General features: G+C 41.6%; 2 protein-coding genes across 2 annotated transcripts in view; one reads left to right on the forward strand and one right to left on the reverse strand.

Moving 5' to 3' along the window:
• The first annotated feature begins 242 nt into the window (after nt 1-242).
• eaf1 (ELL associated factor 1) lies at nt 243-6,156 on the forward strand. The gene is made up of 6 exons (XM_069174929.1): nt 243-563; nt 1,285-1,379; nt 1,473-1,609; nt 1,752-1,924; nt 2,058-2,279; nt 2,379-6,156. The coding sequence occupies exons 1-6, from the start codon at nt 461-463 to the stop codon at nt 2,426-2,428; spliced, it is 780 nt and encodes a 259-aa protein (XP_069031030.1). The 5' UTR covers nt 243-460; the 3' UTR covers nt 2,429-6,156.
• A 1,356-nt stretch (nt 6,157-7,512) lies between these two features.
• bmper (BMP binding endothelial regulator) overlaps nt 7,513-27,462 on the reverse strand; it is a 33,404-nt gene continuing 13,454 nt past the window's right edge. Inside the window, exons 5-18 of the mRNA XM_069174923.1 lie at nt 23,881-23,980; nt 19,351-19,433; nt 18,632-18,722; nt 17,829-17,911; nt 16,941-17,040; nt 16,499-16,608; nt 16,217-16,351; nt 16,029-16,133; nt 12,470-12,515; nt 11,532-11,695; nt 11,026-11,227; nt 10,199-10,541; nt 9,633-9,763; nt 7,513-8,758 (exon numbers count right to left, since the gene is read on the reverse strand). Of these exons, the coding sequence (XP_069031024.1) occupies nt 8,577-8,758; nt 9,633-9,763; nt 10,199-10,541; nt 11,026-11,227; nt 11,532-11,695; nt 12,470-12,515; nt 16,029-16,133; nt 16,217-16,351; nt 16,499-16,608; nt 16,941-17,040; nt 17,829-17,911; nt 18,632-18,722; nt 19,351-19,433; nt 23,881-23,980 (1,875 nt within the window). The 3' untranslated portion in view covers nt 7,513-8,576. The remainder of the gene's footprint in view (nt 8,759-9,632; nt 9,764-10,198; nt 10,542-11,025; nt 11,228-11,531; nt 11,696-12,469; nt 12,516-16,028; nt 16,134-16,216; nt 16,352-16,498; nt 16,609-16,940; nt 17,041-17,828; nt 17,912-18,631; nt 18,723-19,350; nt 19,434-23,880; nt 23,981-27,462) is intronic.

Raw genomic sequence — 27,462 nt, forward strand, 5'->3', positions numbered from 1 at the left:
GTGTGGCGTTTACATATGATTCCGTTTCACACCGCCATTGCTATCGTTGCACGTTACCGACAAATAAAAGTACAATTTAGTCCCACAAAGTAACAATTCTGTTAAATGTCGGCTTTATTTGTTAATGTATAATATATCCGAATTAAAAAAAATTAAATAAAAAAAAAAAGTAGTGTAGGTAATCGGCTGTTAACTGCCTGCTTTTCGGTGGCATTTGACTGTTGGACCAAAAGCGGAAGAGGAGTGGCCGAGTGACGAAAGTGATGTTTTGCTAAAGGTTAGCCGGGAGAAGCTCAACTTTGTCTTACAGTTTGGCTTCGTAATCCGGACCTCGTGTGAAGCTGCTGGATTTACCTCGTCTCTCCGTGATATTTTACTTTAAATGTGAATTTTCCGTTGGTTTAAAAAAATAAAAAAAAATAAAAAAAAAAAAAAAAATAAAAAAAAAAAAAGGGCAACCATGAACGGGAGCACGAATCCGCTGCTGGACAAAGAGGAGCATGTTTTGAAGCTCGGAGAGAGCTTTGAGAAGAGGCCAAAATCTTCCTTTCACACCATCAGATGTGAGTGCGAAAGACCGTCTTTACAAAACTTGGGATTTTACTGCTCGTGTGGGATGAAGTCAGCTCACATGGCGGCGAGGCTGTTACACAACCAGTCAATTAATTATCTGGATGAATGCAAAAAAAACAACAACAACAACATCACTTTGAATGTGTTGACCAGATGTTTTGAAATAATTTTGCTCCAGTCTAAGAAAATGCTTTGTTGCATTTAAAACCTCAATTCATCCGTTTATTTGCACGGTGTCTGTGTTTTGTTCCGTCCTTCATCTAAATCAGGGGTTTGATTGAAGTTATGTCATCAGTTTCTAGATTCGTGACTGTTTTAAGGTTTTTGTTTTAAAATGTTTGTACATTTGTACCTATATTTCTTATTTTGTCATTTTTATTGCTTTGCTCTGTACGTATATATGATGCTGTAGCAAAAAAAAAAAAAAAAATCCCTTTGAGGGATTCATAATCTATCTATCTATCTATCTATCTATCTATCTATCTATCTATCTATCTATCTATCTATCTATCTATCTATCTGTCTAATGAATCAGATTTACAATCACTTTTCACAGCAGCTCCAATGTTGACTACAAGCAGTTATATTGGTATCTGCAATCATAGCGTCCAATAATTAAACAGAAGCGTGGCATTTTAGGTGTTATAACACAGAACTGGATCAGGACCTGATTGAATCACTGATTGTACCTCTTTTTTTTTTTTTTTTTAGATGACTTCAAACCAGCATCTATCGACACGAGCTGTGAGGGAGAGCTACAAGTGGGGAAAGGAGATGAAGTTACCATAACGCTACCTCACATTCCTGTAAGTCCGCTTTTTGTCCTCCTCCTCCTGTGAAACAAAACAGAGCGGGATCTGGAAGACGGCACATAATTAGATTCCCGTTGTTCCTTCCAGGGATCCACGCCTCCAATGACGGTGTTCAAAGGAAACAAGCGGCCGTACCAGAAGGACTGTGTGCTCATCATTAACCACGACACCGGGGAGTTCGTACTGGAGAAGCTGAGCAGCAGCATCCAGGTCAAGAAAACCAGGTGAGAGGTCGACGTCTGAGAAATTCAAACCAATGAAAGCAACCTGTGAGTTGTCGAATTTGAGTCCCGCGCTGCCGTTTAAATAGATTTACGTCAAACCGTGTTCAGAAAGGACTAATGACTGGTATGTGTTGTTTGACAGGGCGGAGGGCAGCAGTAAGATCCAGGCCCGGATCGAGCAGCAGTCGGTTCGGTCCAGCCAGCCCAGCTCTCAGTTCCGGGCCCCGACCAAACCCGGGGCTGGGATCAAAACTTCCCCCTCCCCATCGAAGGATGACCCCTCCCCGGAGCCTCAACTCGACGACATCAAGAGAGGTGAGGTGGTTCAGCCGCAGACTTCACAGAGCAAACGCTACCCTGACATAATTATAACAGCAAACGTAACAGAGAGTATATTCTTTTTTTTTTTCGAACAACGACCCCGCTGACTCCCCGCTGCTGTCGACAGAGCTGCGAGCGGAGGTGGAGGTGATCGAGCAGATGAGCAGCAGCGGCAGCAGCAGCTCCTCGGACTCGGCCAGCGCCTCGGGGAGCGGCGACGACAGCAGCAGCAGCGACGGCGAGCACGACGCCCCGCGACCGCTCAGCCAGACGTCCCCCAGCCGCCTCCCGATGGCCAACGGTGGAGCCGACCGGCAGCAGGGCAACAACCAGCTCATGAACACGCTCCGTGAGGATCTGTGACAATGCCAACAGTAAAGCCTGTAAACCAAAAAAAAAAGCAAAGAACTTTCGAAACTTATTTTTTCTTTCTTCTTGGTCTTCACAGGAAACGACCTTCAGCTCAGCGAGTCGGGCAGCGACAGCGATGACGACTGAACTCCAGCGGTCAGACTCCCCCCCCCTCCACTCTCCCTCTCCTCCTTTTCTCCCTGGTTCTCTTGTTCCTTTGCTGTGATAGTTGACGCCAGCTGTATATCTTGGTTAGACTGTATTTTTTTTTTTTTTTTTTTAAATCTTATTTTAGTATATCCCTGAATTTGGCCGGCCTGGGACTTTTAAGAGTGTATTTTTTCTTAGATGTATATATATTTTTTTTTGTATAGCAAAACTTTAGAGAGAAACTTTTACTTGAGAGGTTCGGAAGATTATATATTAGAGTGCACATACATATTTTCTGTACTTAGAGCAGCTAGTTTTATCTACTTGGATTATCTGTCTTCGTTGGGTTTTGTCTTTATGGTGAGGTGAGCAAGATACAGTCTTGAAATATCACCCTGTATTCTCTCCCTGTATCTTGTCGTTTATCAGAGGAAGCTGCGGGAGTCCTCCCTGCATCGTTGTTACGTTTGTATCAATTCACTAAAAATACAAAAAAAAAAAAAAATACAAAAAAAAAAAGCAGAATTGCACAGATGCTTTGCAAATGAGCGAAAATTCAAGACAAACACAGCCATTGTTATCATCTGCTAACTTAGCAAATGTTGAGATCAGTCTGGGGCGCGAAGCAATCAGCTGTACTCTGACCTCCGAATCTCAAATTTAGCTCGTTGTTTTGCCGGTCATGTTACAAAAGAGTCTCAATACGTCAAACTAATGTTAGATGACCGCCATTAAAGCCGCTGTTCTACATGTTTCTTGCAGTCAACAAATTCCACAACAGAACCGTCTTTTCTAACACTTTCTCAAAACGAAGGTCACTAGAAATGCTGCATACGTTGGGGACTATTTTCTGCGGCGGAAGAATCCATATTTGGTGCTCTGGGAAATATTTGGGAGAGCAGGACAAGCGTACGTGAGCCCGAGTATGTTAGGCTTTGTGTTTTTGGATTTCTTGACAATAAGAGAGACGCAGATCGTAACCGGGCTTCGTTTTTTAACCGTTCACTGATAACAGCGGAGTTTACCTCCGGGTGCTGTTCTAAAGTTTGGTAATAAGTTCAAGTTTTGGCAGTTCAAGACTGCTATTTTCTGACATAACTTTATAGGAAATTTGATGTGCAACATGCTGCGTATGTTTAGCGATTTTGTTTTCCACCACAAGTAGGCAGAGAAGACACAGACATGTATTGACCATGCTGCTGTGGATAACATGTTAGCAGGATTTTGAATGTAAGTCTTGTATTCACTCTCATTTTTTTTAGCTGTGGTTTGGTTTTGACCAACTCCTGAGGTTTTCTTTACCATTTACTTCCACTATCTTTCATGTGGTGCTAGACAGCGTACGCTCTTATTGTGTAAGATTATTTCTTATTGAAATAGCAGCGACAGTTTTAACGGGAGATGTAGATTAGAGCCTAAGAAACCCAAACGCAGTCTGTTTGGAGCTGAAGAATCAAAAATAATAAGCTAAAAGAGTCAAAGTCAAACTGAAAAGTTGGATGTTATTGGCAGTGTTACCAAATAAAACCAAAGGCAGTTGTTTGAGTACACACTTCCTGGCACTCATCTTGCAGGTACAGATGATACAAATGCATTTTATCAACAGTGTTTTGTCAGTTTGTTACCTTTGGTCTGATTATCGTGTGAAAAAAGCTGTTTGACACTACAGTGAGTTTTACTATGACTGCAAGGTTTTAGAGAATTGTTGTTAATAATAAATCCTTCATCGGTAATTGATGAATTATTCCAGATTTGAAGGACGGTCCAGATTTGAGGGGGCATCAGTATAGGCAATTAAGAACATTCACAATACTGCATCTTCTAAGAAATACAACAACTGAAAACCAAAATATAAAGAAATAAATCTGGAAAAGGGAAACAAAATTCCCCCAAAGAGATTTAGTTTCCTAATGTCATTTTTTTTTTTTTTTTTTCAAAATGGCCTGTTTTATCAGCCCTGTGTCACTTCTGTGTTCAAACAGAGAACAAATTGTATTTTTGATCTATAATTTTCATACAATACCTTTAACCATCGTACCATTCCATGCCTTACAGCATTTCAGTTTGGAAATGAAGGTGAATGTGTCTGTTTCTGAAAAAATGCCAAAGAACAAGATGTGCAGGAATGTTCATAGTGTAACAGTGTCATGTCCGTTTCTTTATCGTATTGATTTGAGTTTTATCTCTGACTTTGTTAATGTCAGTGACTTTTCCCTTAATCTGCCAGAGACACCGGTGTCGGTCAGTATTGGTCATACAGTATGTCCTGCAGTACGATAACCAAAAACCAAAACTGGAGAGTTTCTTTACAAAATGATCAGAATTAAATGTCGCTGCTGCTCCCTTAATAAGCAACACTTATTAAATAAAAGAGATTTCAGATACTTAAACCTGCAGTGCGTGACCTCTACACTTACAGGACTTTTGTTACATTCAAGCCCGGCCAGATGAGGTTACACGATGTTGTTTTCCCCACCAAGAAAATCTCTTTGTATTTCACGGTATACACTACGCTAGCCGAATGAATTCAAACTCAGTGACTTCCGCCAGGCGAGGAATCATGTGGCTCGTCTACACTGTCTAAATTTGATAAAAATCCAATTCTAGTAGTGAAAACAAATAATTTTGCATCTGTTTTGACACCTTTTATCCACAATGAATTCGGCGACAGTGTTGTTGTAATTACTCTCGCTGGCAGAAGGGGGCGACACAATTTCCGCAATGCAGGTTTAATAAAGACAGTAAATACAGGCAGTAAATTAGGAATTTGAGGTTTTCACTTTGTACCTAATGAGACATCTTCTCAAGACTTTGTGGGATCCATTGATATCTGTTCACATTTGGCACCCTTAAAGGTGGAACAAACCTAAATCGAGACAGGTGACCTCATGTCACTCTCAGCATAACTCCATCCAACTTTAGTCTTAGCTCGTCAACTACATTTGAGGAAAAGAAAAAAAAAAAAGTGAAAAGATTCGCAAACTGAAAACAGCCACATGGTTTAAAAGAGTAAAAATGATATCTAACTTTCAGCTTCAGTCTAAAAACATCAGATTTCAATATCTGCATCATTTACTGGACATCTGCTCCCAAAAGATTTGCTGGCCACCAACTTTAAAGGAGTACTATGATTTATTTGTAAAAAAATAGACTCTCTCCATTTTGAAATATTTAGTATAGGCTATTACAGGAGGGATGGTTGTGCGGCACTGTGAAAAAGAAACCCTTCAGTTAGCACTGAGGACACACTGTACGTTCGAGTTCATCACACAGAATGTAACTGCTGTTGTTTGGGTTTATATCACGAAGAGCAGACATGATTGTTAGTTATCAGACGTTCACACCGCACAGCACTAAAAACTGCGACAGTTCGAAGTCGGATTTCCTGTTAACTGTTGACGTATTTCTTCTTTTATGTGGGAAATGAACCGTCTTCCAGGAGTCGATGGTCAGTTTCTGAACCCACCCCAGCCTCCAGTTGTTATCCTGTTTTTTTTAAACACTACTTGAAGTCAAAGTGGATGGTGGAGTATTTAATGAGCGAACCATGAACGTCTAATTCCCTCACCGTGGTTTTAACCCTGAAAACTATACAACTCTTGAATTTGTTGTCTAATGGATTCTGTTGTATTTGGTGCTTTAGTTCTCATGGTTTTATTTTAGAGCTACGTTCATGTGACATATGTTTGTACAAATTTGAAGGTGTATTAAGTGTGCAAATGTATTAAAAAAAAAGAAAAAAAGATGTACTCCTTATTTGTGCGAATTTGGTTTTTAAAGAGATAAAAAAAAAAAAAAAATAACTAATTTAGGAAAGACTTTAAAATCTGCTTCTTTCAGTAGCAAACAGCTAACAACTGCACACGCTGATCGCTGCTCTCTATTACATCACTATCAAGGACGAATCAGGGCTTCCCCCAAATAGTCGACTAAACATTAGTCGACAAGAAAAGTGTTAGTCGACCAAGTTTTCACTCGTCCTTTAGTTGCAGAAAGTTAAAATAAAAAACTTCTTGTCAGAGACGTTAAAATAACGTACAAAAATATTTGTAGTTGGCCGAGTCTTCCCCCTTGAAGAAGGTGTTCCTGTGGGTAACCTGGGAGTGACTGATGTTCAGAGGGCCCTTTTGTAGGAAGTGACTCTCGCATTGTGAGAGGCGACATTAGCAGCCAGTGAGCAGTGCGTGCCGACAGCAGTGATTACGTTTCTCTAATCAACCGTAAAGTGTCCAGTTAAGCCCAAATTACAGTTTAACAGTTTTCCATATCTTGTGCACCGCGTTCGCTGCTTCCCCCAAAAAAGAAATGAAGACCCGGTTCTTGCAAATTTACGACGGTGTCCCAGCCTCACCTCGTCGCAGCAGACCTGGTCCGGACAGTAAAGGCCAGTTAGCAGCTACGAGGCAGATAATACCACGGTTGGGAGCTGCACATCTGGAAAGGTAACACAATGCATTTTGCTTTGGCTTTGGCTTTCTGAATTGCAGCATCCACTTTCTCTTGCTCTCTCTGTCACTCTCTCTTAACCACACACACGCACACCAGAGGATGAAGGTCCTTTAAGCCCTGACTGTCAATAACCTGGACAGACATATGTAGTGTCGTGCTGGTCGTGGCGACACATTGAGAATCATTTGCCAATTTTTAAAAAGTTCTATTTGAAAAACTTGATATTTCGGTTTTGTCGTTCTTTCTAATGAAGCACAATGGGAACAAATTCTTTGTCAGACCTTAACGATTTTATGACACCTCAAAAGTACCCATTCATCCAACATCTATACCCGCATGTATCCTGAACAGGGTGACGGGCGGGGTGGAGCCCGTTCCAGCTGTCTTTGGGTAAAGGTTGGGGGTACAGCAGCTGAACGGGTCGCCAGTCTGTCACAGGGGCCAACACACGTAGAGAAACAGACATACACACTCGCATTCACACCTACGGGGCCCTTCAGCATCACCAATTAACCGACGCTCCATGTTTTTGGTCGCCTTTGGGGATTTAAAGCAGCAGCAGCAGCAGCAGCAGCAGCCTCTAGGTGGAGCCTTCTTCAAGACTTTTAAAGAGTAAAGACGGCAGTCAAAAGTGAACTTCGAGAAACGATTATATTGCTGGTCTTAAATAATTAATATCGTCAAGTGAAACATAATGCTTAACATGAACGCCTTCAGTTTGAGATCAACCACAACAACCTGTACACGGAGCATTTAAAAACAATACAGTACTTTTTTCCCTGCGATGGTGCAAACGACTGAGTCACATTTGGGCATTTCTCTTCAAACAGTAACACCAAAAGTACACAAATACATAAATAGCTTTTGTTTCCCTTTAAAATCATTTATAACGCAATTATACTCATGATTCTGGCTCTTGCTACGACGTGTCAGTTGACCGATATATAAATTAACATCAACAACAACAAATAATAATAATAATAATAATAATAATAATAATAATAATAATAATAATAATAATTAGAACAATAATAATATAAAAGCTGTCTGTCTTTCATATAAATCTGGCTAGTTTACAGTATGAAATGATGGAATAGAGATCACGAGGGCAGTTTGACATGATGCATCAGAGAGTTTCTCCGCTTTCAATCTCGCTATTCCAAATAGCAGACGCCCAGTTTCCCTCTTTTAGTGTGTTTGCAAGAGAAATTGGGGCGCTGTGTCGGCTCTGACGGGAGTCCTCTGGCCCACATTGTCTGCTGAGGGTCCGTGGCATCGTGGCGAATGTTCCTCAGATTACTGAGATGTAAGATCTCCCCTGAGTTTTCTCTTGGGATTTCAGTTCTTCCTCTGCGAGACTAAAATCGGCGCCTCCTGCGGTGGTGCTTGGAGTACTTGGTATCGCAAGAGGCGCAAGGAAGTAAGAGGCTGAGCGTGGCGCCGACAATCCGCCTCCCGTCCGCTACGTTTTCCCTTCAGTTCATCACCGCGCTTTCGCATCTCTGACGTCTCGAGTCACCGCGACGCGCTCCCTTGCGTTAGTTATGGACCCTGAGTACCTTTTGTTGCGTCCGATCTGTCGACTTGAGACCCTTTTAGCGTTCCTCCCAAACTCTTCTCGACTAATTTGCACACTAGAGATGACCCTCCCTTAACCTTGGCCCCGCCCCCTGCCCTCCCACCCGAGTCACGAGGGTCACCGTCCGGGGCAGGCGGTGGGTTTGATGCAGCGTCCCTGGAACAGCACCAGGTTGGCGGGGCAGTGGCAGCCGGCCACGCAGGGCTTGAGGCACGGCCCGATCTCGTTCCAGTTGTCGCAGGTTTTGGTGCAGCCCGGGCCGCACGTGTCGTACACGGCGTCGTGTTTACACTGCGTGGCTGGTGGAGGGAAGGGGAAGGTAGAGAGAGAGAGAGAGAGAGAGAGAGAGAGAGAGAAAAAAGAAGTTAGGACTTAACGATGGAAGAATACGTTTCTTTCTAGAAATGAACTGTTCCTGGTGCCTTTATTGCCAAGAAATTAACATTTGTAAGATGTTGAAAAGCCAGTACACCATTCAGCAACTTAAAAACATTAAAAAAAAAACCCACCTTAAACATTGCCAATTAAATTCAATCCGATTAAAAATTGGAGGAAATTAAGGCTGCATACAGTAGATCCTATTTCAAATATTTCACTAATGCCTATTTGTTTTCTCGCATGCTGCATTAATGTAAAACCATATACACTCAGTTGGCAGTGCAATAAATACACAGCTAAAACTCATTCAAAACGACCTTCGTTGAGGTTATTAATATTTGTTTTTTGTTGATTCTAATGCTGTTTAACTGTGTTGCGTTACATACACAGCTCCAGGTTTATTTGAGTTATTTAAGAGGAGTGGACAAAATAATGGAAACACCAATGGAGTTCAATGGGATCGCAAGCTTTAAGCATCCAAAATGACCATAAAGTTGAATCCACGGCTCAGTGAAACACCTTTCTGAAACAACTCAAGGTTTCATTTACTGCCAGCATGTTGTGTTAGATTGCATTGTGTACATAATCAAAAATAAATGTCCACAGCAGCAGCCACGTTTTTCCAGTCGGAAGACTGGTTACTGTGAACTTAAATACCAGTGGCAGCAAGTATCAGTCTTTACATCTTAGAATTTGAAAGCGGAAAAACCTGTCTGCATTAATATATAATAAGACTGGCCCCCAACAGTCGTGAACAACTCCCAAGCAGCTCTGTGATTGGTTAATGTCACTGACCCATGCAAACTGTGTCAGGCTTCCAAAGGACCGGCGCTCCCTCCCTCTCGCAGGCTCTGCTGTAGGCGATGAAGGACTCGCAGTAGCAGTTTTTATGGACCGGACACTCGCACATGTCCGTCACACACGACCTACAGAGGGCAGGGTTGGTTTAGTTTAGGATCAGGTTTTGGACGGGATAGTTCAAACATTAACAGAATCATTCAGAACAATGGATGAATACATTTACGTGCGTCTTTACACTCTTTCAACGTGCGATTTTAGTTTTTGTGGTTTTAACGTTTAAGATTCGTTTACTGGTAAAGAAAGAAAAATGATTTGATTTGTGAAAATTTCAATACGATGTGTATTGTATACATAGTACACTTTTACAGAGATGACATTAAATCGGTCCAGTTCCAGTATGGTTATAGCAGGAGTTAAAGGTTAGAAAGTTTTATTTCAAGTTAATAAACATTAAAAAAGCAAGGCAATTTGTCCACAGTGTATATTTGCGATAAAAGCCCTACGTTTAAATAAAGTGAGGTCGGTTTGACTTTTACTGACAGCAGACTCCGCCTCCTCACCTGTAGAAAGGGGCGAAGTCCACCACGGGATGGCACTTCTGAAACTCCCACGACTTTATCTTCTGGCACTCCCGGTGGGCCCTGAATTTGACTTTGGCGCTGCCGGGACACAGGAAGGGCGGCGGCTTGCGAGGCAGATGCTGCTGGGAGCAAACCTCGTTCCCCTCGACTCGCCACGACTCCGCGAACTCGTCCAAGTCGAACTTGATCTTGCCGTCGCCCCCCACGGTGTCGTCGCGCTTTTGACCGTTGTAGTTGCCGCAAAGGCCGCAGAGGCGTCCGCGCAGATGAGGAGCGGCTACGACCTCCACGAAACTGTCCCCATCCCAGGTGATCTCCAGGCCTGCAGGCGGAGGAAGTGGAGGGGAACAAAGTTTAGCTAAAATGTAGGACTTCATGTAATTTATTGGGAAAATAAAGTAAACTAAGTGCATTTTATATGTTTTCTGTTATATGTCTTCAACATCAAAAAGCTACATAAAGCCACACTTCCTTTTTGAACTTTTCAAACACATGGTCCTCATCAGCAAACAGTTTGCTAAGTTGTCACAAAAATTACTTTAATTTGAAATGATTTTGTCAAACATTAAAGAAATTGACATTAAGGGCCAGTTTTAGCGACAACTATCTTTTCTTTTCTTTTTTTTATCTAGAGTGGGCAGTTGGAATTTTTTTTTTTTATCTTTTCCTGTCTGCAAAATAACACGTTACTAACAGTTCTAAAGTTGTCCAGCTTCATATGAGACTAAAGGGAGAGGTGAAGATTTTAAGCTTTGAATCGAGACGTAGGATTTTTAAAAAGTAGGAGCAGAGTGATGTGTGCCGACCTGCGATGGTGGTGAGTTTGAGCAGGTATCCGTCCAGGTCGATGTGCACCCCGGGGCCGTGGTAAGGAAGGGCGATGCGGGTGCCGTTCCTCCGGACCGTCAGGTGCTGGTGCAGGCTGAGGCTCAAACCGCCCAGCCTCACCTCGACAGCCTGAGTCCAAGAGAAGGAGCGAGTCCGCCGGGCGTCGTTCTTCACCAACACCTGCGATTAAAGTCATGGAAGAATTCATGGTGAATAAGAGTTTGTGTGAGTAGAGTGATTTTTCACCTAAAGAATATATATTCTTAATGTATTTTATACTTAACACAAAACTTAAAACCAGAGGGAAATTGCTGGCCTAGCTCCACTGACTCTTAATTTGTCCTAATTACACATTTTTCTCATGATAGAAATTATATTTTTTTTCTCTTTTGGCAGATGCTAACAATCTCTGATCTAATTCTGAGTACACAGTTTACCAAAATCTCAGTGTACTGCTTTGATAAATCTCTGAACCCCACCGTACCGTGAAGCTGGAGTCTGGGCTGTTGATGTTATTTCCCGGCCCCCCAGAGGGGACGCCACCACAGTCACGAGTCAGCACATACTGACAAGTTCCCTGGAAATTAAAGGTCCTGCCGTCGAAGGTGTTGTAGTGAGGGTCGCCAAAGACTGTACAAACACCTGGTTCTGGAGAGGTGCAGAGACAAAGACAGGGAAAGAAAATTGTTGAAATATGTTTGACGCAATTACCGAAAGAAATAGAAAAAAATCTTTTTAACTTAGATAAGTTAAAGTGCCAGCTGTGGGACAGCAGTAGGTCTCTATTACCGTCCCCGAATAGAAGGAGACAACCTAAAATTTGTGGTTTTAATAGAGATACATGCTGAAACCTGACAGCCGGCAGCAAAAATCTAATTTATGATAAACGCTGAAATGTGTGGCACTAATCTGTCTCTCTCAGAAGTGGAACCAGGATCTGTGGTGTGGTGAAACGTCTGCCTCACCAACTGAAGCTGAACTGTACATTATATACAAGTGAGGTTTCTGGAGTATTTGCAGTCCTGAAATAGAACATTTTGGGGGATTTTTGCTGCAGTTCGAAGCCAAAAAAAACCACCAAGACAAATGACCCGAGGGCAAACCACAGTCTGGACTGAAGCTCATGAGGAATCCTCCAGTGAAGATAAAGAAACTGGACTTGGACTCATACTGTAGGTTTTGGCTTTTAATTACCTTTCTAAATATGATTTAATAGAAATAATCTGTCAATATTTGTGATCCTACAGCTGCAAACTGTAACTATAAACAAACTTGCATACATATATTTAAGATATTTTTAGACTCTTAGGCCTCAAATTAAAGGGCTTCCTCAAAGAGATCAGACATCAGCGAGAATCCCACAATTCACTGTGTGGAGGGATTTCAGGAGGAGGACAGGGGGGCGGAGAAGGACTTACTCACTTTCAGTGCAAACTGGACAGCAGCCGGTTCTGTTCAGGATCTTGTTCTGCAGCAGAGATGAGTCACAGATGCACAGTGTTAGAAAACTCTCTGAAGGATTGGACAGATTAAGAAAAGATGGCGGGACGCCTGAAGATGGTGAGCGATAAAAGAAAAACAGAAACTTTTTGACACGTAGCAGACACATGCAGAACAGAGACAGATCAGGGCAGAACAAAACATGTAATACTTCTGAAAACGCTTCCACAGTTACAAAAATGACAATTCTTGTTAATACATTAAAACATCCTTAGGGGACAAAAGCATGCAGAAAGAATACCCTCAACTACCCACAATTAAATAATAATAATTTAAAAAAAAAACATGGAATGCCATTAACAAAAGAAATCAACATACACATCTAACTTTTTATTTTATTTTATTTTTTTTATAATTATCTAAAAATATCTGCTCATTAAAAGTACAATCAACCCTGAATGGTAACTTAAAATTACAGAAAAAATAAAAACAATTCTTGAGGTTCAAAATTGATATACATCTTTTTGCGTTTGTTAAAATGTCACGCCTGAAAAATGATAAAGAGAGAGAAGGTCCAGAAGATGTTTAAAGCAAAGAATATTGCTAATATTAGAGATAAATCAAGATAAAGATAGATCAGTCCAGCACTTGAATGCTTAACTATTTCAGGCACTCCCAACAGTTTCTGCATATTTGCACTAGCGATACTAATATGTAGCATGAAATAAAAATTCACTTTTCCAGGTTTTTTTTTTTTATCCAGCAGCTGAAAGATTTGGTTGAGTCCACCAAGCATTTTGAAGATATCCTATGACAATAAAAACCCACTCTTTTTCCACATTTTGTCGGTGGGGAAAACAAAGATAACAACGTGTTCTGTTTTGTCATTCAGACAGACGGAAGAGAAATTAAATGAAAGATCGAAATGGAGGAAAAGTTCACATTTTGACAAGTTCACAGTTTAACCAGAACGGCCTCAGAGACACCGATACTCCAACTTCAACCGCTGAACTTTGTCTGTGTAACAGGACCCTCTGCATGTGTGTGTGTGTGTGTGTGTGTGTGTGTGTGTGTGTGTGTGTGTGTGTGTGTACAGTATGTTTCAACCTCCATCAGAAGTGCAGATCAGAGGACTCTTTCACACACCTAGTTCGTGTTGCCTCAGGGAAGCCCTTCATTAGCGCACACACACTTTTGCTCTTCTTACTTTGTGAGGACGCTCTCTGACATAATACCTTCCAGCTGTAGCTCCTTATCCTGACCTTAATCATCACAACTAAATGATTTAACACATATCCCAACTTTTAACTAATTCTAACTTTAATCGTCCTTCGAAACTCCCGACCGGCCAAATGTCCTCACTTTCCAAACATGTCTAAAATTTGAAATCGGTCCTCACAAACATAGACAAACAAGTACACACACACTTTTCCCCTGTCTTCCTCCCATACACACACACACACACACACACACACACACACACACACACACACACACACACACACACACACACACACACACCACTCATCTGTCATCGCATACAGACGTTCTCTGTACACTCAATACACACTCCAGAGTCCTAACCTCTGCACAAAGGGCACTCTCTCTCTTTGAAGAGGGCTGCCTTTTGACAGGCCGAGGACACACACAAGCACACACTCTCATTCAAACACACACACCCACACACACCCACACACACACACACACACACACACACACACACACACAGTGACAGAGATTGGTTTTCAGGGGCCTAAATATAGGGAGCCTCTTCTTTGCTGTCACTCAAACGCCACACAGACAAAAGGCTGTTCGGAGACACACTGTCTCCAAAAGGGACCTACACACTCCGCCGACCTGCTGCTGACCGCAGGACGACAGCATGGGAGAGTGTGTGTGTGTGTGTGTGTGTGTATGTGTGTGTTTAGATGTGATGCAGGCAGTCAGAGAGATGAGTCAAACTCATGATAACTTTGAACAGGTGTGGGAGTTTGTGTGTTATGAGCACAGACTGTATATAAAAGTTGGACGTCGCTTCCGGGTCTGAAAAATGAGGCCGATGCAGAAGTACCTGAAACTGCAATACCACCGAGTGCCACTAGAGTTTGGCTCCAAAAAGTCTTGGGCTCGAGAGAGTCCCGTTCAATATCGCTCATGAAATTCAAAGTCAATACATCTTTTCCACGTATTATTTCTGCGTTGCTACCTAAAGTCGATCCTTCTTATTTGTTTTCTGGCGGTCCATCTGAAAATAATCCTGTCATTAGTTAGGAAAAAACAAGCTTCAAAAAGCCGTGCTTTTTTTTAACCACGTGTTTTTTTCTAACCAAGTGGTGAGACAGACAAGACACACTAAAGATACACTAACAGACTGGTAGTCTCACCTCAGCCTGTGTCCATGTCCATAGACAGTAATGTGATCTTATCAAAATACGGTGTGAACAAAACAAAGACGGCTAATTAGCAGATAAATGCTGCAGACTATAACAAAAATATTTCCTATTTTACTAGGGTCAATTACCCGAGACGGACATGTGGGATTTCTGTGATCTAGGATCTCTCCAGTACAGGATAATGAATGCATAAAGGAGTGTTAAAACATGTAATAAACAGGAAAACCTAAAAACTTCAAAACTGATGTAGCATCTTCAGCACGCCAACCTGTTCTTGCAATTCATCACGTGACAAAAACGACAATAAACCTTGCAACATATTAAAGTGTTAAATGCTACTACAAAAACTAAGCAAAGCCGTGGCATAAATACTCCGAAAAATACTTCATGAAGCAGCATGTAATAAGTGAAACTTTGCCCTGGAGAAAAAAAAAACAACCTCCCTGCAGACCACCTACATCACTCCGCAGTCGCCTGTCCTGACCACAAACAACAGGTGAGGGCTTGTTGTAATCGCTGGAAGCGTGTGAACTGGGACTAACATTGACACCGGCTTTGACTGCGTGACCGCCACCGGCCGGCGGTATGCGAGGAATCCACTCCATCACCCACCGGCCGACAGACGACCTCGGAGCGACCTCTGCGACAGGTGAACGCAGCGCAAACCTTCTTCCAGCCAGCAGTTCCCAGAGTTGAACAGCGAAGCTTCAGCTGCACAAAAGATATCTAATGCGAAAACTATCTGTCGCATCTTCTGATAACGCCCACATTTAAACAAAAAAGACGCTAAAACGGAGTGACATCAGCAGTTTTCAGATTAGAAGCGGAGGACGGAACGATGAGATGTTCGCTGTTTTGGGTTCGGTCTGATACTCTACACCTATTTTTTTTTAGGTGAAACAGTTGAATTTAAGAGTCACTCATGGCAGCTCTGTGTCCGTAAATCACAAGCAGTATCATCGTTTGAGGCGTCACGCATGTGAAGTGAAAACGACGCCGTTAGTCATGGGCTGTAAAGTGTGTGTCGGACAGAGAGCGGGAAGGAGAACAAGTAGAGCGACAGAGTTTTTGTAGGTTGAACAATGCCGGGTATTCAACCATGCAAATAGCATGCAAGTCATTGATTGGCCGGTGGGCCTGTCACTCACCGAGGGGCAGCTGGTGATTGGTACACACTGCTTGGGCCGACACTCGAGCATCCCTTTAACGCAGGCGCAAAGAGTGCAGTTAACTGACGACCACATGTCTCCTTCCTGCAGTGGACAAAAGACACAACAGGGTCAGGACACTTCTGTTCGTCCGTCCGTCCGTCCATCCATCCACTCTGCTTCCTCACCCTGTAGATCTTGTTCCGGACTCTGCAGTACTTCACCTCCTCCACCTTCACGTAGGACAGACACTCCTCACAGCACTGGTTGCCCTGGCAACTTCCCTGCCGTGAGCACCGTCTCTTGCACACCACCGTGGAATCCTTAGAAGAAGAAGGACATGGTCATGGAGGGGAAAAAAGTCAAAAGCCCCCCAAAAAAGATTTAGAAGAATTTTTTTTTCAATGAAGGAAAAAAGTGAAATTTAAAAATATGAGTTGACGATGAGCGTTTGATATCCAGGCTCGTACCTTGCAGGTGCAGGTAGTACAGTTTTCGTGTATAAAGGAAGTGTCATTCTCATAGACCTCGCTGTGGAACAGACAGCTTCCTAAGGACAGATCAAACACCTTCCTCTGACCTGCAGGAGGAGAGACAAGGTCACATGTAAGAAACACACATTATTTTAGTTGCTTCAAACTTCAACCACCCAAAAGTCCATCTCAACCACAACAATAGCTCACTTCTAACATCAGTAAAGTTGTGTCATATTTGATCAGTTCATGTGTAATCAAGTGTATTCACAACAAGTGTTGTCCCGACCAATGATGGAGAGAAACATGAAGTGACAAACTAGATCAGCAGAGTTAAACACTGAAAAACAGAAAAACATCTGCATTTCCAACTCGTGTGGAGATTTTACATCAGTTTCTACAAGGGCCGCAGATCAGAGGGCTGCTTGCTGGTCTTTACCGAGGCATCTGGGACAGCACTGTCCGAGCGGGGTGTGGCTGAGGTGGGTGGGGCAGGAAAGGACAGGACACACCTCCCTCATGCAGAGAGTCCGCCCTCCCTGGAACAACAACAACAACAACAACAACAACACAACTATAACCAACGTGCATTAACTTCAACCTATTGATCTTCAGGGAGAAATTTGTCTTGGATCTTCTTGGAAGTGATAAAACTTTATATGTAAGCATATAAATATTATAGAATAATTTGACTAAACATCCATGTTGAGCATGTTTTGTCTGATTGTCTTGTTGCTGTTTGGGTGTTTCGTAATGATCACCAAAAGAACGCTGACAAGACAAGACGACGCTGACTTTGCAGAACTAAAATTGAAACATGCAAATAAAGTTCCCTGATATTCCATGAAAACATGGTCAAATATTCTGATTTTCCCGGTCTGAATTCCCGTGGGAACCCTGTAATAAAGGCTCTTTAAACAATCCGTATTTTATTAGAACCCACAGAATAAATAGGAAATATCAGATTGATAAACAGATCATTACACATTTTTAACTTGGTAAATCAGCAGGTAGAAAAATGACACCCGTGTGTGTGTGCGTGCGCGTGTGTCAAAAAGCCTGCAGGGTGCCCCGACTAGGTGTCAGCACATTAATGCTGTAATGTGTTTATGGACGTACCTGTAGGGTCTGTTTGTCTAAGGGGGAGGTGGGGAAACAGAGAGGGAGGAATACGGGAGGAAACGAGGGGGATAAAAAGCGAGGAAAGGGATGTTGTTCCGACAGAAAAAAATGTGCGACTCCCGGGAGACTCCAAAACCAACTAATTTGTAGGACGGAGTCTCGGAGCTGGAAGGTGAGCGTGCGAGTAGTGTTTGTGTGTACTCACAGTGCAGGTACACTTGATGCAGGGTTTTCCTTCTGGGCTGAACTCCTCCTTCTCTTTATACAGACGGCCCTCGAAGATGCAGCCTGCAGGGACGGAAAGCAAAACATCGTTTCGTTCGCTTTCAACACGTTTACCGAACGCACTCATCTTTTGTCTCCTCGCGTGAAGCTTTTTAATCTACGGCAGTTTTAAAGCGAGCTCGAGACGTTTTAAGAATTTTGTTGCAAAAATTGTATTCATAAAATCACACGCCGACAGCAGAAGAAACAAGCGTACACGAGTGTTTTTTTTTTCTTGTTATTAATACAAACCCGATTTCCCCTCAATATGATTTATAGTCAAGAAAAAAATAACATAAAATGACTATTTTCCATCATACCTTGGTTTTCCAGTGACGTTGCACCCTGTGTCGAAGTAAGACTTTGGCATATTTGACTTATTTTAATTATTATTCACATGAAATACTGCAAGATTTTTTTTTTTTTATACTTAAAAGTCACAAATTGTTCATCAGCTGTAAAAAGCAAAATTCAAGGACTCACACTGACACCGTTTGTTTCGAAAAGAAACAGGGTCTCTCTTTTCCAGTTACAGTAAAAATCTTTTATAGCCTGCAGAATTTTTCTCTTCATTTTAAGAGACCAAGTCCAAAACCCTTTTTTCAAACCGACCCGCTCATTAAAAACTTTTTAAGACTTTAAATATTTTCCTGATCAGCCACAGCAACCCTGGAGTTTAATACTAGTTTACAAATTTCCAGGAAGTGAGCAGACGGAGACGCTTCCATTAACATTTGTACTCACTGGGGCAGGTGGGGCAGCACTTCTTTGGGTGGATTTTGGGGTTCTTGCAGTGGACGACACACTGCACCTCCGCCTCGGTGATGACACCTTCCTGTCAACAACCGGGAGGTAAATCATCTCTTCAGTTTGTGCATGTAAATATGATGCTTCTCGTTCTTACTCCACGCTTTCTTCTCTCATCTGTTCTGTGTTTTCGTTCCTCCATCTCTCTGTTTAATCTCTTGGACTCTGCCCCCTCTTATGTGAAGTTTTCTCTTTTCTCTCTTTCCTTCTTCTTTACCTTTAATTTTTCACTTAGTTTATTAGTCTTTTCCTTACTTTTCTCATTGTTTTTATCCCACATTTCCTTCCTTTTCCTCCTTCCACATCTTTCTTCCTTCCCTGCCTCGTTCCTTCTTTCTGCCTCGTATTCAAACTTCCCTTCATCTCCAACACCTTTGTTCTCCTCTCGCAACCTTCCAGCCCTCGATCCTCCTCCCTGTATCTCTGCTTTCCTCAAACAACAGCACAGCTGCGTGTTTTTCAGATCAGAGGTCAGAGGTTTCAAAATGATGTCTGAGCTGAAACAACACCGTCTGCTCGCTTCATCTCTCCTCTGCTGACAGTGTAGCTAGGTCTCACTCACACACACACACACGCACACACACACACACACACACACACACACACACACACACACACACACACACACACACACACACACACACACACACACACACCTGACAGCGTCTAGTTATGCAGGGTTTGGCGGAGCTGGTCCAGGATACTGAGCTGTTATAGGATCGTCCATCTAACATGCAACCTGAAAGACAGAGAGAAGAGAAGAGAGTATAATTATATAGAGTTATATAAAGCCAAAGACATGCTTTAGTGTACATTTTGTTTTCTTTGTTCTTTTTAAAGAACTTTCCGTGGTGAACAGGAACCTTTTGAGGAGCTCATCTCACCTTCCTGTGTTTCCAGCAGAGAAATTAGGGTCTAAATTAAGAAGATGTTGCATTTTTCACAGCATCGATAGAAACTCCGCATTTAAAAAAAAAAAAAAAAAAAAAAAACCTGCAACCGCAAACACACTGTTTTGCTTGTAGTATGAGGCAGATAATAATCAAGATTTTACACCCAATAGATGACCATGTCCAGGCTTTTGTTGTCCATTTTTGCAGAAAAACATTCAGAGAATTTGAGACCAGGTTGCCTTTGATACATTAGTGGTTTAATTGGCTTAATCTTCTGGGAGAATGTTCCCGCTGTGGAAACACAAATCACAAATCGCTGGAGGATATTTTACCCCTGGACATTTGCTCTTGGTGGAAAAGTACTTTTTATTGTTCTGAGAAATTCTCGCGTCATGCAAGAATTTGTGCTTTTTTTTTTAAAGTGTCAATCCGATAAAACTTTCTTTATCGGAAGACTCAAATTAAATATAGAAAGAGAGAGGAGAGACCGGCGAGGAAAATTATTACCAAAGCACTGCAGGTGACTTTTCAGATGTTCATATATTTTCACATCAACAATGTCAGAAGTGATGTAGAACAATAAACTGGGGGTTTGTAGGTATGTAAAAACATCATCTACATGTTTGAGTTTGCTCCCTAATTTCTTTTTTTCTGCCAAAGTGTCATCTGAGTTTTAGTTTCAAATTACAACAAATTCTACAAAAAGTCAATAAACAGCAGGGTGGCGATGAGCTTAAGCATTTTTATGAAGCATAATCACTTTTTTTTTGTCTACTTGACATGTCATATATAATCATAGTATTGGATGTGACGCCCATTAAGAATCAGAGAGGCTTTTTCAGGTCTCCGTGGAGGCCCGACGAGTCACAACATCATCCTTACAAGCTCTTACTTGTGTTTTACCAGCTGAGATCAAGTTCTTTCAAAATCTAAGACCGTCATAGTTAAACATTCAAGCTGTGTGGCTGCAGGATTGTTTATGAAGTTCATGAGAGTCAAAACTTGACATTTGAATGATTTTTCTCTGAAGGTTAAATTAAGTCAAATCTCACAGATATTATTGCTCACCAAACTGATTTCACTTGAATTTGACTGAGTTTTAGTTATATGAATGTATAATCTCCTTCTTAGTGCACATTTTATAAAACTTGTAGATAGAAAAATGTATGCGCACACACACTAATCTCTGCCTCACACACTTTAAAAAAAAAAAAAAAACAGTCCCAGCTGCTCAGTAACTCACTGAGCTGTCAACTGCTGCCCACTCAACGCTAAATGAATAGCCTATTCATTTCACCCCATTTACAGTAAGTGATCTCAGATCAATGTTTAACTTTCCATATGATGAAACCCGATCACAGCCATTGATCCACTCGCTTCTGTGTAAAACAAACCCCTCTGACACTGGAGCAATGCTGCGGGAGGACGAGCAGTATTTTAGAAAAGAGACTACAACTATCCTGCTGATACGCTCGCTAATGCAGACTGAACGTAACAAAACATCGGCTTGGTACGGCAGGTTAGCTTTTTAAAAAGTAGTAAAGCAGTTTATGCTTTTAGACACAGCAGATAGTCGAGAGCGGAGAGTGATGGAGAATGACGCGCATCAAAGGGGATGTTGAGGTTTATGGTCGATTTCATGGTAGATTTGAGGATTTGTGTGTTGACACAGTGCGTGCACATTTCTCACTAGTTTAAAGAGCGAGGGCTCCGTTAGAGAAAGGGAATGTCACATACTTCTGTGCACCAATCATGCATGAGGTAGCAATATTTGAATTAAAATCTCGGGACAGATGTTGTTTGCTCAGTTAAAAAAATACACCTGAAGATATTTTTTTCCTTAATTTGAACTTTGATTGTGGGAAGTACTTATAGTTTTAAATAAAGGTTACAGGTGGTTTAACTTAGCTTTAACAACAACATTAACCAAAAAAAGATTTGGACTTATTAATGTTTAAACATTTATTTACATTATTGTGATGAACTGCAGCTTAAAAGAATAACAGCATGACCTTGCCCTTTTTCCTCCAGTCAAAATCACTATGTATTTCATTTAAAAAAAATCTTTCAAATCAATTCCTGCATCTTCGTCTTGGTGATGAAGGCAATTAGTATATAATAAAAATAAAAAAAATAAAAAATAAAAAAAAGGTTTAGATACCCAAATTCTAGTAAAAAAGAAAAAAGAAAAAAAAAAAAAGTTTTTATTTTTTTATTTTTTATAATCCATTTCAAATGCACTTCTGCTACACTGCTGCATGTATAAGCTGGTTAATTAAGTCAGTTTTGGAGTGAACTGTTCCCAATAAAACTGATGCAGTCTGGCTGTGATTCCTTTTAACTGAGTGTATGATTTCATAAAAGTGAGAAAACAGTGATATGACACGGAGGAGTTGGTGTGTTTTCCAAAAGCGAAAGACACAGAGGGGTCCTAAATTTGGTCACAGCGGTCACACACTCAACCACACAATAGAAAACTAACACTGGCTGCCGTGGCGACGCGGGGCTTTCCATGTCCGAGTTGAGTGAGTTCCACCTCTCTTAACGAAGTGCTGCGTCGTAAAACGGAGAACCGCAAACAAAAGGGGGCCGCGCCCCTGCAGAGCGCTGGGAGGTAGGTGTGTTTTTATATTTCCACGGAGCCACAATGGCTTCATAAGCATAAAAAGAACGAGAACATCCTCTAAAGGGAGGACTTTTTGGGGGATCTTATTTTGCATTCATTCATGGCTTAAGTGTTGAAGCCAATACAGAAGTAATTGAACATGCTGGTTGTCCAATAGCTGCTGATAACTGAATGTTAACCAACGATTCAAACCATATGGAACCAATGAAAAAAAAAAATCCAAAACACAGAAATCTAAATGTTATTTTAACAAAAACATTTTCTTAAAAACAAGTTAGGGTCATAAAAGATTCACTTCTGCTTCCTTTTAATGATTTTGGTGGCAGTATGGAAGGTATTGCCTCATTAAAAAGATCTTAAAGGGTCCCTCAAATTACTTTGGAGACAAAGATTTAACAAAGGTCTATGATTGCTGTGAGTATTTTATAATCTGCACTTAATCTGCATTACAAGGCAACAATGAAAGTGTGGGCTTGATGTTAAGAGTTTCAAAATTCATGTAATTGATCTGGATGCTGCAGAGACAAGTAAAAACTAATGAAGCTATTGGAAAGTACATTAGAAAATCTACAACTGTTTGTATCTAAAAATGGTCAGCAAAAAAATGTCAACTATACAAGAGTTAAGGAGACGCTGGTGGCAGATACATTAGCACAGTGCTCTGCAGATCAAAATGACGTACTGCATAATTGACAGGTTTTAGCCAATCACAAGCAGCCACAGTGGTCACTGATTGGACGTCCCATCTCGTGTTGCCCAGTCCAGATTTTCTGGTTCCATTAATGGAGAAATAAAATAAAAGGAATAAAGGAATAAAATCAAATCAAGGTTCAAAATCGTAGATGCTACATTTCAGTTTTTTTACAGGTTGAAGTTTGAATTTAGGATTAAGACAAGGTTTTTGATTCATTTTAACTTGCATTTATTTGGAAAATGTTTGAGCACCTATGAATATGAAAAATAAATAAGTTACTGCTTCTTTTTTTTTTATCGTAAATGTGCCCAATAAGTGTGCTCAGCTTGATCAGCAAGATATTGAAGCTGCTCATGTGGCGTTAAGAGTCCTCGGAAGAATAGACAAATATATAAATCCACATGTGTAACAGTGAGTAAAACCTGACAGAGGAGGAAGATGAGGATCTGAGAGATGAAGGGTATATTGGGGAGTTTCATGGCTCATAAAAGCAACTGTATTTCTGTGGCCTGTAAACCCACCGGTGAACCCCTTCAGCAGCCACACTGTCTCCACACACTGCAGCTGTGTGTGTGTGTGTGTGTGTGTGTGTGTGTGTGTGTGTGTGTGTGTGTGTGTGTGTGTGTGTGTGTGTGTGTGTGTGTGTGCCTATACGTCAGGTAAATAAAACAGCTTTACTCCCACAGGTCATATTTAGGTCTGTCTGTTTAGATACAATGCATTAAAGAGGTCCTGGAGGAGAATGTGTATGTGTGTATATGTGTGTGTGTGTGTGTGTGTGTGTGTGTGTTCAGAGAGTCTGGTTAGCATCTCTATGTTACAGTCCCCTATTAGTGCAGTGCAGCTGCAGGTATAAGCTCTTCATTATTTATTATCACTGCTGGTATATTGTAATATCATGATGAAAAAAAAAAAACTAAATCAAAGGGACCACAGGCGTCCTCTTCTTCTGGTGTCTGTCAGCCCGTCTTACCTTTACACCTCTCGCAGCAGGCTCCGGTCTGTTTCACCACCAGAGCACAGTCCTCAGAGACCAGCGGACATTTCTCCTGTTTACAGTCTGCTTTTCCCTCCTGCAGGACAAAACACAGAGAGACAGGAGGACAGTGTTCAGATGTCAGTTTCATATTTTTCCAACATTTGCAAAACAATTAACGCAACTTCTCTTTGTTCACTTTAAAAAAAAAAATTTTTTTTACTTCCTCATTGTTTTCTTGTTTTCTGTGATTATCAGTTTCTACATTGTAAACAGTGTCTGAATCAGAATCATGCTTATTGCTGGGAACTCTGGAAATTGTATGAAAGCTCTAATATATATGACATGGCGATTAATAAGGACAACGGCGCTTCAAAGTGCCTGGAAGTGCAGACTAATATGGATGCGTCATGGCAGCCAGAGTTCATTGTTCAAGGTAATCAACCCCAAATGTAATTTATATAGTCAGTCAATGATCAGTGTTTTTTTTTTTTTTTTTTTTTTTTTTACCAACTCTGCAATCATACAAGCACCTTAATTTATAACATGAGCACAGCATGAGGTTGTTTTATCGCTTATTTGGACTAGTAACAAACCCCTGAAGAGACCAGAAACTAAAATGTATGTCTAAATATAATTAAAAGTACATTAAAGAGACATACGTAATGGTGCATTGAGGTCCCATTAGTTTGTGAACTGTTGTTTTTAAGCCTCCAGTTTGGCATTTTGACTGTTGCCATCTTTGTTTTTTTGGAGCCAGATGATGATATCCGGACGAGCCAGGGAGGAAAGCGCGTCAGATGTGCCTGACAATCTGAGAGTACTCTGAACATCTGCCTATAGTGGCAACCTGGCTGAACCTCAGGCATGTTAATCTAACCAGGCATGCCCCCAAAACATACTTCTGCTTTAGGCCTTAATATATAATTAATGATGGAATTATTTCCAGCTGGACCACCAGAGCACTGATCAGAAGGAGTGAAATTAGCTAACGATAACATAATGACTTGTGGAAAAAAATGTGTTGACTTAAGAGAAGTTGACACTTTTTGAATGGGAGTTTATTGGCATCAATGTTTTTTTTTTTGTTTTTTTTTTGCACCAGCCCCTAGTGGCCCTTAGTGGCGTTGCACTTTTAGGCTTCACATTTTATTCACGGAAACTACATCCATTTTTATATACAGTCTATAAGTACATTTTCAGATGATTTATTCTTACATCACAACCAACACAGCCTGAACTCACAGAGGAGAAAACAAAGCAACTTATACTCAGCGTGTTGATGCAACTGTAAACTTCTTTTGAATAAACAAGTATCTACTTTTCATTCAGTTATAACAATTGTCGTCCAAAACCTGCAGTGTATCATGCTGATACTTGTTAGCAACACAAATTGTTGGTTTTCGTCTCTTTAAGGAAAATTTTAACGGTTAAAATGTAAAATACCATAAACAGCCGATGCCGTCAGCTCTGTTAAATGTAAGTCAGGAAGCAAAATATCGAACAGATTAAGCCTGATGATGAAAAATGAAAAGTAAAAGGGAATAAATGTCGGCGCAAACTTTCCTGATATTTCAGTGTGAACAGCTCAACATTGCAGCTACGGCTAAAAAAAAAAAAATCAGCAGATACGCCGCCTCTGTGCTCTGCTATCAACTTCATTACACGTCCGAAGTTTGCAGCTCTTAAATGAAAAGTGAGTCAGTCTTCACAGAATAGCTGTGAATTTTCACACCAACTCAACAATCGTCCGGTCACCTCCAGACACACTGCGCGCTGTATCCGTCATCAGCACTAACTGCACCGTGGGACAGGACCGACTCTGCGCCGGTTTAATTCGCTCGACTTTCACACCCAGCTTTTATTGCTGATTTTATCCACATGCTGCGTGTGTTTTATTTTACACACTGTGAGGGTTTATAAAGTGGGAGCTGGCAGGTCCCGTGGCCCTGTGGCACCGCGGCAGGCGGCTCTAACGAGGACGGATCAAAGGAGGGCAAAAAATAAGTCCGGGTGGTTTAATATAGCTTCGGTGCTCCAACTAAACCCCAACCACACTGAGGACAGATGATGTCATGACAGATGAGGAGGGAGGAGAGGCACGGAGATGGAAAGAGGGGACGGAGGAGGTGAAACGAGCGAGGAGAGAGGAGGAGAGAAAGGAGGGCAGAGAGGAGATAAAGGCCGGAGGAAAAAGTCAGGGGGGGTCGATGTTCGGGGAAAGTGAGGTTGTATCAGGCAAAATTATTTTCTGTGAATGGACAATTGTAACATCTGAAGCTCCTGGCTCAGACAATACGTGCTGTGTCCAATCAGATTCGAGTTCTGGAAACCTCCTACACTCTGAGGACTCACAGGATCATTTGACTACCATCCATCTCAACCTTGTTTATAATCCGGACCAGGGAGGCGAGTCCGGTCAACTGTAGAGCACAGGACAGGACGAAGCTGCAGCATGTTGTGAAACAGCCCAGTACGATAGTGGATGGGCAACGTCGTCTGCTTTTCATCTCTGCAGCAACAGGTGCTGCCAAAGCAGTCCAATAGCTTCAGTTTTAAATCTTCAGACAGAGGAGTGTAAGCGGCTTCGAAATAAGAAGCAACAGATAGATAACTTGGGATATGGATGATGTGAATGATTGTTGACTTTCCCTGAAGCAAAACCTGAACGAAGGCCCCGTTTACTGTAAGGTGGGAATTTGTCACAGGATGGCACAAATAAAATACCAAAAATAATATATCATCAGAACACGTGGTGACACTGAGAGGGAGGACAGAAGAACGGAGATAATGAACACCAGGACGTGAGTACGGCTGGCGCGATGACGCCAGAACCTCACGCACTCTCAGTACGACATCCAGGTTTCCTGAACAGATCTATGAATGAAGCCTGAATTCTGCAAAAGTCCATCAGACGAAAATCATCTGGTTTTGCGAGATGTAAGCAAGTAAAAATATACTTCGTACAGTGATAGTTCTCATTTTCTAACCACAGGGACCCAGTTGAAAGTAAGCAAAGTCACCCTTTAAAAGAACGGCCTGCTGTCGTGTAAAATAAAAGTGATGTGTAATAGATTGGCTATAAAACATTAAAAAAAACAATAAAAAACAATAAAAAAATGAAAACACTGGAATGTCCCTTTAAAGTACTGGGAACAATTCGGTCAAAGAGCCTCCAAGGTCATGTCCTTCTCTCTCTCTCCTGTTATCCATTAGCACAGAGTGGTGTTAGTACATGTAACCCTCCCTCCGCCACTACCCTCGTTGTCTGGGGGTCAAAGGTCACAACGGGTCACCACGCCTTATAAACACTCGACATACCACCACGGCACCGAGGCTGGTTGACTGGACGACTGTCTGCTGCAGAGCGACGACCACCACATTCCCCCCAACACACACACACACACACACACACACACACACACACACACACACACACACACACACACACACACACACAGAGAGAGGGATAAAGCGTTGGTATGCCCATACGTGTGCGTCGGACAAAGGGAAAGTGAAAAGCGCTTTGTGTTTGTTTGTCTCTCGGTAAAAGGATACAAGGATTTCCATTTAATAAGT

Source organism: Embiotoca jacksoni, unplaced genomic scaffold (assembly GCF_022577435.1).
Source record: "Embiotoca jacksoni isolate LCO1_2020_lvr unplaced genomic scaffold, fEmbJac1.0.p SCAF_63, whole genome shotgun sequence".
In the NCBI taxonomy this organism is placed as follows: Eukaryota; Metazoa; Chordata; class Actinopteri; family Embiotocidae; genus Embiotoca; species Embiotoca jacksoni.